Source organism: Aspergillus ibericus (assembly GCF_003184845.1).
Source record: "Aspergillus ibericus CBS 121593 unplaced genomic scaffold BO80scaffold_18, whole genome shotgun sequence".
NCBI lineage: Eukaryota > Fungi > Ascomycota > Eurotiomycetes > Eurotiales > Aspergillaceae > Aspergillus > Aspergillus ibericus.
In genome coordinates this window covers 67,371-80,371 of record NW_020292116.1, presented here as the reverse complement: position 1 = coordinate 80,371, position 13,001 = coordinate 67,371, and the positions used below count along the sequence as shown (strand labels likewise).

At 23.3% G+C, this 13,001-nt stretch overlaps 1 protein-coding gene across 1 annotated transcript; it reads left to right on the top strand.

The window, feature by feature from the left end:
* Positions 1-1,881: 1,881 nt before the first annotated feature.
* On the top strand, positions 1,882-2,055 carry BO80DRAFT_354751 (uncharacterized protein; the record flags this gene model as incomplete). The annotated part of the gene is made up of 1 exon (XM_025715717.1): positions 1,882-2,055. A coding segment is annotated over one exon (174 nt), but the record flags the coding sequence as incomplete, so codon positions are not given.
* Between the last annotated feature and the right edge of the window lie 10,946 nt (positions 2,056-13,001).

Below are 13,001 nucleotides of genomic sequence, written 5' to 3'. Positions count from 1 at the left end.
AAAATTAAAAAAAAATTTTATACTTTTATCTCTACTTTCTATTATCTCGCGGTGGAAGCTGGAATTAGTAAAAACTTCTAAAAAAGAAATTTATATAATAAACTACTTTCTAAACTAAAGAAATCTATTATATATAGCTTTAACAATAAATATTACTCTTTTAATAATTATATAGAAAAGTATACAAACTCTACTAATTTAATTAAGAATCTAATAAAAAGTTATACTAGAAATAATACTATTATTATTAGTAGTTATAGTGAATCCCGCAATTCTTATACCTTTTTTAATATTCTAAACTCTGAGAACGCTGCTTCTAAAACTTTAATTTATACTTTAAATATAAAGCTGGAGACTAGAAAAACCTTAATAAAAAATAAAAAATATTTTTACTATAAGGAGCCTGATTATAAAAGCAAAAAATATCTTAAGAAAACTATATAAATAAAAACTCTAGAAGCTTCTACGGAGAAACCTAAATCAATAAAAAATAATATCTAGAAAAAATCTCTATTCTAGACGAGCTAAAAGTTTAAGTAAGTATAGTAGATTTATAAAATCTACTAAAAAATAATAGTAATAGTTTTATAATCATTATTTTATTCTTTAAAAATAGTATTGTTATTCCTATTTATATACTTACTAATTTTAGAACTAATACCTACTCAGTAATAGATATTTAATTTATTATTAAATTAACTTAATATTTTAAAATCTTAATACTATTTGTAAAAAAAGCAACCCTAATTATAAATTTTAATAGAAAATAGATTATTAATCTAATATATATAATCTAATTAAATCTTATAGTCAACAGCCGCTAATTCTTAAATTTTTTTTTATACTAGACCTGGAAAAGCATGATACTATTCTTAAAAAAATATAATTTACTAAATATAATATCTTACTAGATTACTAGAATTATTAATTAATCTAGCCGAGCCAGCTAATATTAAAAAATAAGATAAAAACTAGATTTTTTATAAATATTTCCTAGACTATCCTGGAGTGGTCTCCGGTGGATTATAAATATTAATAAAATATAGTCTAAAGGGATTATAAAATATAGCTAGAAGATAAATAGTTAAAGTCTTTATAACTATTATTAATTTTTTTCTATACTAATTAAAATAACCTGTACAAGGTCCTGACAAAAATAAAATATAATTTAAATAAAAAAAATTATTAATACTATCTTTCTTCTAGAATTTTAAAGTCTAAACTAAAGCTTGTCCCGATCAGACTCCCCTATAAAGAAATAGCTTTTATTAAAATGGCTGGTTTCTAATAATATTTAAAATACTTAGAGATAGAGACCTTTATTATCTTATTTAATACTATTAAAAAAGCTCTCATAGAGAAACTAGAAATTTTATATATAAATAAAAAAAATAAAATTAAAAAAATCCTTCCTAAGTAATATTATAATCTAGTAGATATCTTTTCTAAGAAGAAGTCTGATATATTATTTCTATTCTAGTACTATAATTATAAGATTTAGTTAGAGAATGATAATTTTCTAAGTATTATTTTTTTTATAAGATAATAATGGAAGAGCTACAAGCCTTCTATAATTATATTATAAAAAATTTAGCTAAAAAATTTATTATATTAAATTTTATATTTTTTATATCTCCTATCCTAATGGCCTGAAAGTCTAGAGAAGGTCTCTATTTTTATATAAATTATTAAAAACTAAATATTTTAACTAAGAAGAATCTATATTTTTTATTTTTTATTAATAAAATAATAGACTGCCTGCGCAATACAAGAATCTTTATTAAATTTAATATATATTAAAGTTTCTACTAGATTAGAATAAATCTAGCTTTAGAGGATTTTATAATTTTTAAAATATAATATAGCCTATTCAAGTATTAAGTTTTTTTATTTAAATTTATTAATAGACCTACTGTCTTCCAACCGCTCATTAACGAAATTTTAATAGAGTATTTAAATAAGTTTATTATAGTCTATATTAATGATGTGTTAATTTGTAGTAATAATATAACTAAATATAAATTATATATATATTTAATATTTAAAAAACTATAAGCTACAGGCTTATAGACTATTATTTATAAGTATAAGTTCCATATTATAAAGACTAAGTTCTTAAAATTTATTATTACTATTAATAGTATCCGGGTGAATCTATTAAAAATTACTATTATTATTAAATAAGTAACTCTAATAACTATATAAAAAATTTAATTATTTTTAAATTTTTACAACTTCTACTAAAGATTTATTAAAACTTATAGTAGAATAACCCAGCCTTTAATATAATTAATTTAAAAAAATATTATTTTTAACTAAAATTATATCTATACCAAAGCTTTCAAGATATTTAAGAAAATACTAATTTTAATTTTTATTTTCACTTATTACAATCCCACACTTCTTATTTATGTTAAAACAGATGCCACTAATAAAGTTATTATAAAGATACTCTTATAACTAGTAAATAGAGCTTAATATCTAGTAAACTATTTTTTTAAGATTATATTCTCTACAGAATATAACTATGATATTTATAATAAAAAACTACTAGTGATTATTTATACTTTAGAGAAATAATAACTAGAATTAAAAAGATTTTAATATATAAATTATTTTAGTATCCTAACTAACTACCAAGCCTTAGAGTATTTTATAACTATTAAAAGACTAAATATTTATTAAACATAATAGGCTAAGTTTCTTTTTTAATATTATTTTTTAATCTAATTCCATCCTGGGAAGCATAATATTTTAATAAATATATTAATCTATAAAAATAATAGTAAGTAAGATTTAATATAATACTATAAACAAATCCTATTACCCCTAGAGTACTTAAAAAATAGAATATATTTTTTTTAACTATTTCTAAATCTCTAACTATTCTCGCCCCCGTATAGGAACATCTATAGATCATAAATTAATTTTTAGTAGTTAATTAGAATTATTTTTCTCTAGAATTTTATTAGAAAAGAACCTATCACAGTAAAAAAAATATACTATAGAAAATAGATTTTTATTCTTTAATAATTTATTAATAATCCTAGATAATGGGGACTTACGCACCTAACTACTAGATAAAATTTATTATTAATTATTATTTATATATCTAGGTCGAATAAAGATACTAGATCTTATAAAATACTAATACTACTAGAATATCTAGAATTAGAATATATATTATTACTTAAATAATTACTTAATTTATAAATAGAAGAATATATAATAGAATTTTTTTTTAAAATTTCTATAATCTTTACTAATCTTAGACTACCCAGGATAGCATTTATTAATAACCTTCTAAATATTTTTAAAAAACTATTATAATTTTAATATTATATTTATTGTCGTGGACCACCTGAGTAAACAGATTATTTTAATACTATATATAAAGACTATATTTATATAAAATATAGCTTAGTTTTTTCTAGAATACATATACTCTTAGTCAGGACTTCTAGATATAATTATATCAGATTAAAAAAATAATTTATATTAGAATTCTAGAATAAGTTATACTATATACTGTAAGTAAAATTCAAGCTTTTAATAATATATTATTTTTAAATTAATAAATAAATTAAAATTATAAATTAATACACAGCACAAAGATTTATTTTTTTTATAAATCATTATTAAAATAACTAATTAGAACTCTTACTATTAATTAATTTTATTTTTACAGTCTTGTCCCAGGAATCTACAGGATTATTATCCTTTATAATTAAATAAAGATATAAATCTTATATTTTCTTTAATTAAACACCTCCCCAAACCTCTATTATAAATATTATTAATTAATAACAAATCTAAGCCCTAGCTCACTATATAAAACAGATATAGAAGCTAATAAAGAAAGATATATAAATTATTTAATAAATTTAGATCTATATAGTTAACCAACAGTATTAATCCGTAAATTTTAATGTTAGAGATAAGATTTATATAGATATTAAAAATTAATATTAGAGATAACCCTTCCAGAAATTATTAAAAAACTAGTATAGCCTAGTAACTATTACTAAGAAAATTAGTTATATATTCTAAATTTAATTATTTGATAATATAAAAATCTATTCTATCTTTTATTCTAATAAACTCTATCTTTGCAGTACTTTAGAGCTACTATCTAGATAGATCTTAGACTAGACTTCTTTAATTAAGATTGATAATTATACCAAGTAAAAAATAGAATAGATCTTAAAGAGCTACCTATAAACAAGAACTCTGTAGTACCACGTTAAATAAATAGATTCTAATAAAAATAACTATAAATAGTATCCTATTAATAACTTTAAGAATGTATCTTTCTATTTACGTGATTTTTATATCTATTATCCAGACTATCTTAGACTATTTAAATAACTTCCTATATAGATCATAGCCACGGAGAATAATAAATTCGCTGCAGATTATAATAATAATAATATCTTTCTAACTGAGAGCAGTCAGGTCTAAATAAGAGAGTGATATAATGGTAGCCTCATTTAAAATCATATAACCATGTTTATTTTGTTTATTTTACTATCATTTTCTTCAAGTAAGTACCTATAACACTTCCTGTTTTCTATTTTCCCCCTTACGCTTAAAGTTCTAGAGTAGTTAGCACCAATACGACCTCATTTTGTTGTGTTGAATGGCCGTCTCAATAACATGCTAAGAAATAATTATATTATATAGAGGGTATATATTTTATATACCTTTATAACTTTCAGGCTAAGAATTTAATTATAAAAAATCTATATATAGCATTCCCTCTGTTTTAAACTAGTAGAAGATTAAAATATATAAATATAATTACTAGTTCAGCAGGTTTCTAGTAAGGTATTTTAATTACTAAATAGAGTTAGCTCTTTCTTATACTACTTTAGTACTTATAATAAATATCCTTCAGTCTTTTTTTATTTTAATATAATATATTAGAAATATACTTACATATACTCTTCTTCGAGTCAGAGACCTCTTCTACAAAGAATACTAGAATATTAGTAAGACTATCATATAAGAAGTATCTATTACTCAGATAGCATGTCTATATTAAGACAGCCTATTAGAAAATACCTAGTCCTATTTTTTACTTTATATTATCGCAATATTCTCCTGTGTGATTCTTAGGGAGAGGTCTTAGCACTAGATTAAATAAATTAGATAACTAGAACCTTTAATCTCCTAAATTCTATAATTATAAGGAGTTGGCCTCTACACGTGTCTAATTATTCTCAAATCCTTTATTTTAAAGCTCTACTTAAATTATATCTTTTTTTCTATTTATAACCAAACTTCCAACCAACCACGAATAAAAAAAACTTAATATTTAAGAAAAAAGTATCTATAGCTTTTATAAAAAGCTCAGCAATATATTACGACTAGCTAAAATTATTATAAAATAATTATACTCTATCTTTAATAATATATAATAATCCTCTTGCCTCTATCATAGTCCCTATAAATAATTAAAGATTATTATTATTACTATTAGAAATAAGAAATATTCTATTCTAGAAAATTATATACCAGGGCATCTGCTAGCCCAAGCTAGATAGTCTTAAAATCCACGTATTTTAATTAGAGATTAACGCGGATGTTAGCTACACTATCATACATTTCCCATATAAAAGAAAATATGAAACAGTCTTTATACAGAAACCTAAATAGAGTTATATAATATTAAATTTAAGTATAAGAGAAGTATCCAGATTTACTAAGCTACTAAAAAATATAAGATAGACAACCTCGATGTACTTGCCCAAAAGTACATTATAATTTTTATTAAAACCATATTAATTTTCCAGATCCTTTTAAGAGTCTGGTTGATATTTTCAAAATTACCTGAGAATCAAGAATAGTTTTATCACTATTTAGATTCTATACTTTCTAGGAGCTTTGTGTAGGATAAAATAATATTCTAACTAAATAAATTCTACAAGAAAATTATAGATAATCCAGTATTTAGTAAAGCTATAATAATCTTATACTTATAAAACATTCTTAGAATTACCAGTAGCGGGAATAAGATAAAAAATAATAATAAGTTTTCACGTGAATAATTGATTCTAGTTACCCAATCTAAGCCTACTGAAGACTATAACAAAGAAAAATATTTTAAAGCATTGTCCAAAGAATATAACATTGTAAATATTTTATATTATTTATTTCTAATTAGAACTACCCGCACTAAGCTTCTTCTAGTTAATTATAAAAAGACCAACTTAAAGATTTACTATAATCTTAAAGATAATAATGATTAGAGTTAAGGCTTTCAAGGATTAAAAATAAGAAAAAAGAAGAATAATAGTAAGAAGAGCCACTTAAATAGTATACTAAATATGACTAAAAAATGATTAAATATTTAGTTATAATAAACTTTCAGATGTAAAGAATACCAGCATAATACTAATATTATATAGTAATTTTATTGTCTCAGCTGCTATACAAACTCTCAAATATCTTATAAATAATATTTAATTTATCAAGTATTGTTTAGCTTTATCTATGTCACCCTATATAATACTATATTTAGTTATTTTTTTAGTTAAATAATTATATAAGTCTAATATCTTGTGGAAATAACTTATTTAAGCCATAACTTTCCATCCTATAATCTCAAGATTTTTATAGATCATTCCCCCCCAAAAACTAAATAAAGAATGAAAATAATAAGAACTAATTCCTCAGTATAGGTAGATACTTTAATACTATACTAGATATCAATACTTTTATAATATTATCTTTTTTGAAAGGTTTAACCCTCATCAGAAATATGGAAGAAATATACTCATGTTATAGTTTATCTAGCTGCCTAAATACTATAAAAGTTTACCATTATCTAGCCCTCCTCAATCTACTATAGTTATTTAGGAAGATGTTCTAATTAAGAATTGTCTAAATTATTTATTATTTTAAATTTTCTCTCTACTTACGCAGCCCTATAGCTGAAGAATATATAAGACTTAGCTATATAAAATCTTAAGTATCAGTATATCACTATAAAAATTATTAATATTTATTTATTATAGTAGTATCCTTCTATATAACAGTAACTATAAGAATAGTTGGATAATTATTTTAAGTTTTTCTAGCTATAAAAAAAAGTATATATATTAAGATCTATTTTTACATTCCTTGTCATTTGCTGAGCCCGGAACCTATTTATATCTGATAATATTATTATAAACTTTTTTCTTACTGAGTATTTGACTCTGGTATATAAAGGTAATATTATATAATAAAATGGCGCCTTCTTTTGCGTTCCTAAAAAGAAGTAATTTTAATTTTTAAGCTTTATTTTTTTCTAGCCCGGAGGCTGCACTCATCTTGAGATTAAAAAATAAATATAATATAAAGTAATAAGATGCCCAACCTATAGTACAAGTATATTACCATATTCAAAGATATATAAAAAATAATAACTTTAAGTTACTGCTAGACACTGGTCTGCTAGGTACACAGACTTAATTGATATATCTTAGATCCCACTTATATTTAGAGGTTAATTCTCTATTCTAGACCTTATTAAATCGCGGGTTAGATTTTAACCTCCAATCTAAAACCTGCTAAGAGAAATATATAATAGTAATATATACATAAATTACATATATATATACTTATTAAAGATCTAATATTTTGTATGTATCTCTGTAATATATAAGAGATAGGTTATTATCAGATTTCCAAATAATCTATGGGTATTTAAAAAAATAATATGGTAAGGTTTATTCTATTCATCTTTATAGTCACGTGCACTTAAGACTTGATACCCCTATATTATAAAAAACGCTAACTAACTGTTAATCGGGGATGGTGCATGATGTAAGCAATATTAGTCAACTAATGAGTGAAGACCACATCGTTATCTGCTTCAGTCACATCAGATCCATCCAAACCCTTGCTTTCGCTTAAGTCATCTTTTGCGCCAACTTACAAAAGAATATTAAAAAATCTCTGTGTTCTTTCGTCTTGTAGCTACTGTTAAAGTATCTTTATAAATACCTCCATGAATATTGACGTCTGCGCTAGTATTTAGTTATATTTATATTAAATATATTTATCTATTTCTTACTACGGCTTGTAATATATTACTATAATATCTTTCTTAAGTATTAACTTGAGCAGCGGTATCCAGCAGAGCTTATATTATTTCTTTATTCTATAATAAACTACTGCCTGGATTGTGCTCCTATATATAAGATTTTTTATACTAGAATATACCTTAAGATAAGAGTAGTAATAAATAACTATCCTATCCTTCGCAGCTAGTATAGATTAGAAATACTATCTATAAATAATGATTTTCTATATTTTACTAAACTTCTTTAACCGCGCAATAGTTCTACTATAAGGTTTAGTAATCTTAGAATTAATCCTACTTTTATGATAATAGGAGCAGGTGTCTGTCTTATAATACAAGATTATTACACTATATTATTAGTTAGATGTATGATTATTAAGATTGTTCTCTTTCTTATAAAATCTAAAGAACTAATATTAATATAAAACTAATATAGGATAACGGCACGGGTTTCTTTTATATATAAGTATCCATACCAAGAATCTACATGTTGGCTTGTATGGCAGGTGAGGATATGTCCTTAGTATTATATTCATGATAAGAACATGAAGTCATACACTGTATCAGTGTGAAGGCAGAGAATAATTAACTGCATCTGTCCGATCAGATACATCCTGGACATAGGAGTGCGTTACAAAAGCTGTACAGTTTGTCTCGAAATTCCACTGACTCTGAAACACATAACAATTGTCTTCGCGCCCCACTGCCAAGAATTTAGTGTGGAAGTTATAGAGAGCTACCTGCTTGTAAATGAGGGTGGCCAGAGTTTTCTATGGTACATAATACATGAAATGTATGCAGAATAGACTTGACACACGTGGTTATGCTCATAGCTTATTATTGTGCACAATCCCACCACGATAATAGTTAACGTAAACAACGGTCGCGCGGGCCACACGGTCAGGCGGGCCATCTGGTAATACTATACAGAAGATATCTATATTGAATGTACCTTTAGGTGCCGGGGTCGCCAAATACGGCCATCCTGGTCGCCATTGTCGGACACCCTGGCCCCAGAAGCTAAACCTGAAATGGAAATCAATGGGCGCTGTTTTAAAGGGCCAAACTTACACGGGCAGCGACGTAACAGCAATACGGCTAAGCCAGGATCTACTACAGGTCTCAGCAGCCCTCAGCAGCTGTATTACTGAGATAGCTTAGTAAAGGTTTACTAAGACTCCATTACTCAGGGATGTTCGCGGGACCAAGAGTGGTGAGTAGGCCTTCTTTAGTAAAAAATAACTATTCTAAATATATATAAATAGTTATAATTATTTTTTTTTCTAGTAATATTATCTATTCTTTTCCTTACTTTTTCCTATTACTATCAAGCAGTTTTTATATATAATAATATATTTAGACCTTCCTTAGAGAAAACATGCTCTAGGAGATAATAACTCTAGCTATAAGTTTTATTTATACTATACGTAGCGGCAAAAGCTGCACTTAAAAAATAGACTAATATTACTAAAATATTTATTAAATATTAATATTTCTGCGGCATCAGTGAGAGGAAAATAAATAAAGTATTATTTAATTAACTAAATCTCTAGTTTTATCACGGTATTATTTACTTCTATTATTAATAGATTCTGTACTAAAGTATATCTAAACTTAGATAATCTCTTAAAAAATATAACTTCAGCAAACATCAAACCCTGGTTTAACTAGATTAAAAAAAATTTTAAAGAATCTATTAAAGCCCATAGCGCGTTTACCAACTACTAGAGAACTTTAAAAAGATTATACTCTTTAAAAAACCACCAGAAAATGGATATAGATATAAGAAGAGATTACTTTAATATAAATAATAATCTCTAAATACTTATTCATAAGATCTATCTAATAGCAAACTTTAATATATAAATATTATTAATTTAAAAATAGCTTTATATAAATACCTATTACTAAAACTAATAAGCCAATCAGAGAATCTTTTATAATATCTTATATTTTATTTTATAGATTGTGAGTCGGTATTTACAAATAAAAAATAATATTTTTATATTTTTTTAAAATTTAATTTATCCTGCATCTCTGCCAGTCAAGCCATATCTTTTTTTAATATAAAATACTATCTTTAATTTTAGATAGATAGTACTTTAATATTACCTATAAATATATTAGCTAAGTTTAAAATATCTTTATCTTCTATTAAGAAGTCCCTGTGTGATCCAAGTACTAAAATTAACTTATAAAATAATAATTATATAGAAAGAGACTCAATATTTAAAATAAGCTTATATTCTAACTCGGAAGTGGAAATAATAAGTAATAATAATTATTAATTAAATTATTCCAATGTTATAGATAATAAGTATTTTAATAAAAATAAAAAGATAAATACTATTCTTTAGTAGTATATAGAGTTTTATATTATTTATAACCTAGTGCCTGGACATTATTATATCTTAGTTATTATTATATCTATCCTACATACTAAAGAAAAAGAAAGGAAGTTTCAGCTATAAATCATTAAGTAATATAATAATAAAATAATACTATATACTTATTTAATTACTAGAAAGAGATATATTATCAAATATAAAAATAATTTAATTTTTAACATACTATCACAGCTCCTGGCACTAATAATATATAATAATATTTTTAAAACTACTATTTAAGATATATTCTATATATATATAGTACTAATTTCTAATCATCAAAAAAGCATCCAGCTAAAAATAAAAAAAAAATAGATATATTAGTCTTCTATAAGCCTGAATATACTTCCCAGGACTATAAGATATCTGATTCATACTCTCTAAAGTCTAAAATCTAGAGCTAATATATCAAACAAATTATAGTATAAAATAGCTAAAAATATAATTTTATATAAAAAATATTCTAACATAATATAATTAATACTATTAATAATAAGACCACCTTTAGTACTACATATTTTTTATAACTTATATAAATATTAACTTAAATAATACTCTATTTTTAATCTATAATTAAATCGCAAATCACAAATTTAATACTATAAAATATTATTTTAATAAAATAGTTAATTTTAATACAGCAGCAACATTTCATAAATATTAATTAAATAAGATTATTTAACGTGAGCTAAGATTAATAATTTTACTAGTAAATAAAACTATATTTATTAAATTAACAACTATCCAAGTTAAAAAAATTATTATAGATTTAAAGATCCATCATCTTTGAAGAATCTATTATATATTAACTATGGAAATTTATAATTAAAACTATAAATATATAAAAAATACTACAAATACTGAGATTAGTAAATAAAAAAAATATATAAATATTAAATTTAATAATATATTTACAAGGCTCTGAGAGGAAGAAAAGAAAAGAAATTATTAAAAATATTTTAAAAAAATAAATATAGCTATTTTTAATTAATAATACAAGCTTCATCAGACCTTTTCTAAAGCTAAATTATAGTCTTATATAGCCCGGACCTACTAAATCCTCAAGTACAAGAAATTTATTAATCTACTCTACTATTTAACTCCTACTAAAACAGACAAAGAAGCTTATTTTTAATAATTAAAATATATTTATTTTATAGTCTGATGGCAAGACTGGAAGGAGAACCTTTAATAAGATAAATAGTTAATAACTATATTAAAGTCTCAAATAATAAATCTTTTATCTATTTATATCATCAAAAATTTTAATCTATTATAATATTTATTTTATTTTTTAGACATGTGCCTCTTACCTACTAACTATATAAAGTAAAAAAGTAAAACAAACAAGCTCTAAAACCATATAGAAAGAATTTATAAGTAAGAGTTTATAATATTTGACTTGAGATTTCATAAATATAGACTATATAAGCTGAAGAATATTAACTTTATACTATCTAGTATATTTAATTTTAAGAACCATACCTATACTGTTTATGGGATTAGACTTAGACCCTAGTATAATTTATTTAAATAAATGAAGTTGATTTCGTGAAACTTGCACAACTTGTATAGACTTTAGTAATTTAAGAATAAAGTTCTTGACTATAACTAGCTGCTTGGAGATATTTTCTGGAAGTAATATAATCTATAAAGATTTAACTATCAGGTAATCATATATATTAAAATAAATATTTATTACGTTCTTAGATTCTCCCTAGTAATATAGATGATGCTTCTTGGGAAACATATTCTTAGTTTCTACTTAACCAGTGGCTCTAGAGACTAAGAATAAAAACTACCTATTCTTGTTAAGTCAGTCTTTAGATATAAGCCTCTATTTCTCATGCTTGGAAATTAAGATTATAATATTATTACTATCAATAATAACTATATAATAATACTGTACGGGACTAATACTTTTAAAGCCTTTTTCTTTCTCTTTCTTTTTTTTTCTTGAATAGATTCTATTTAAAAATTAAATATTTCTTTTATAAAATCTTCCGTGCAACTCTTTCTACTGGTAAAAAATTAATAAGATTTAATTAAAAATAGATTGATTGTTTTCCCTCTCACTCAAAAATTAAAAAAAAAAATTATTTTAATATAATCTAATGATACTGGTGCCTACTAGCCCAGCTATCAGATTTTAAAAAAGATTATAAATATAAAGATAATTAAAGTTATCTAAGATAGTTACTAATATAAATTAGAGATATATCTCTATAAGACTTAGTAGGTTTATATTCTATTTCTTTATCTAGTTACTCCTATTCTTTTTTAATTTTAATTAATTATTTAGGTACTCATCCAATGCCTATTATCTATAAAAGATATAAATACTAAAATATTTACTTATTTCTAATATAATAAACCATACCTACTATACATAACCTATTCATATCTAGATTTTAAACTCATTGTTTTATTGCTGGGGCTTAGGTATTAATAAATATTTTAGTTCTTATTTAGTGGAATATATTCACCAGAAATACTTATATAGTGACTAAAAATATCTATTTCTTTTGGAAAATTAAAAATAT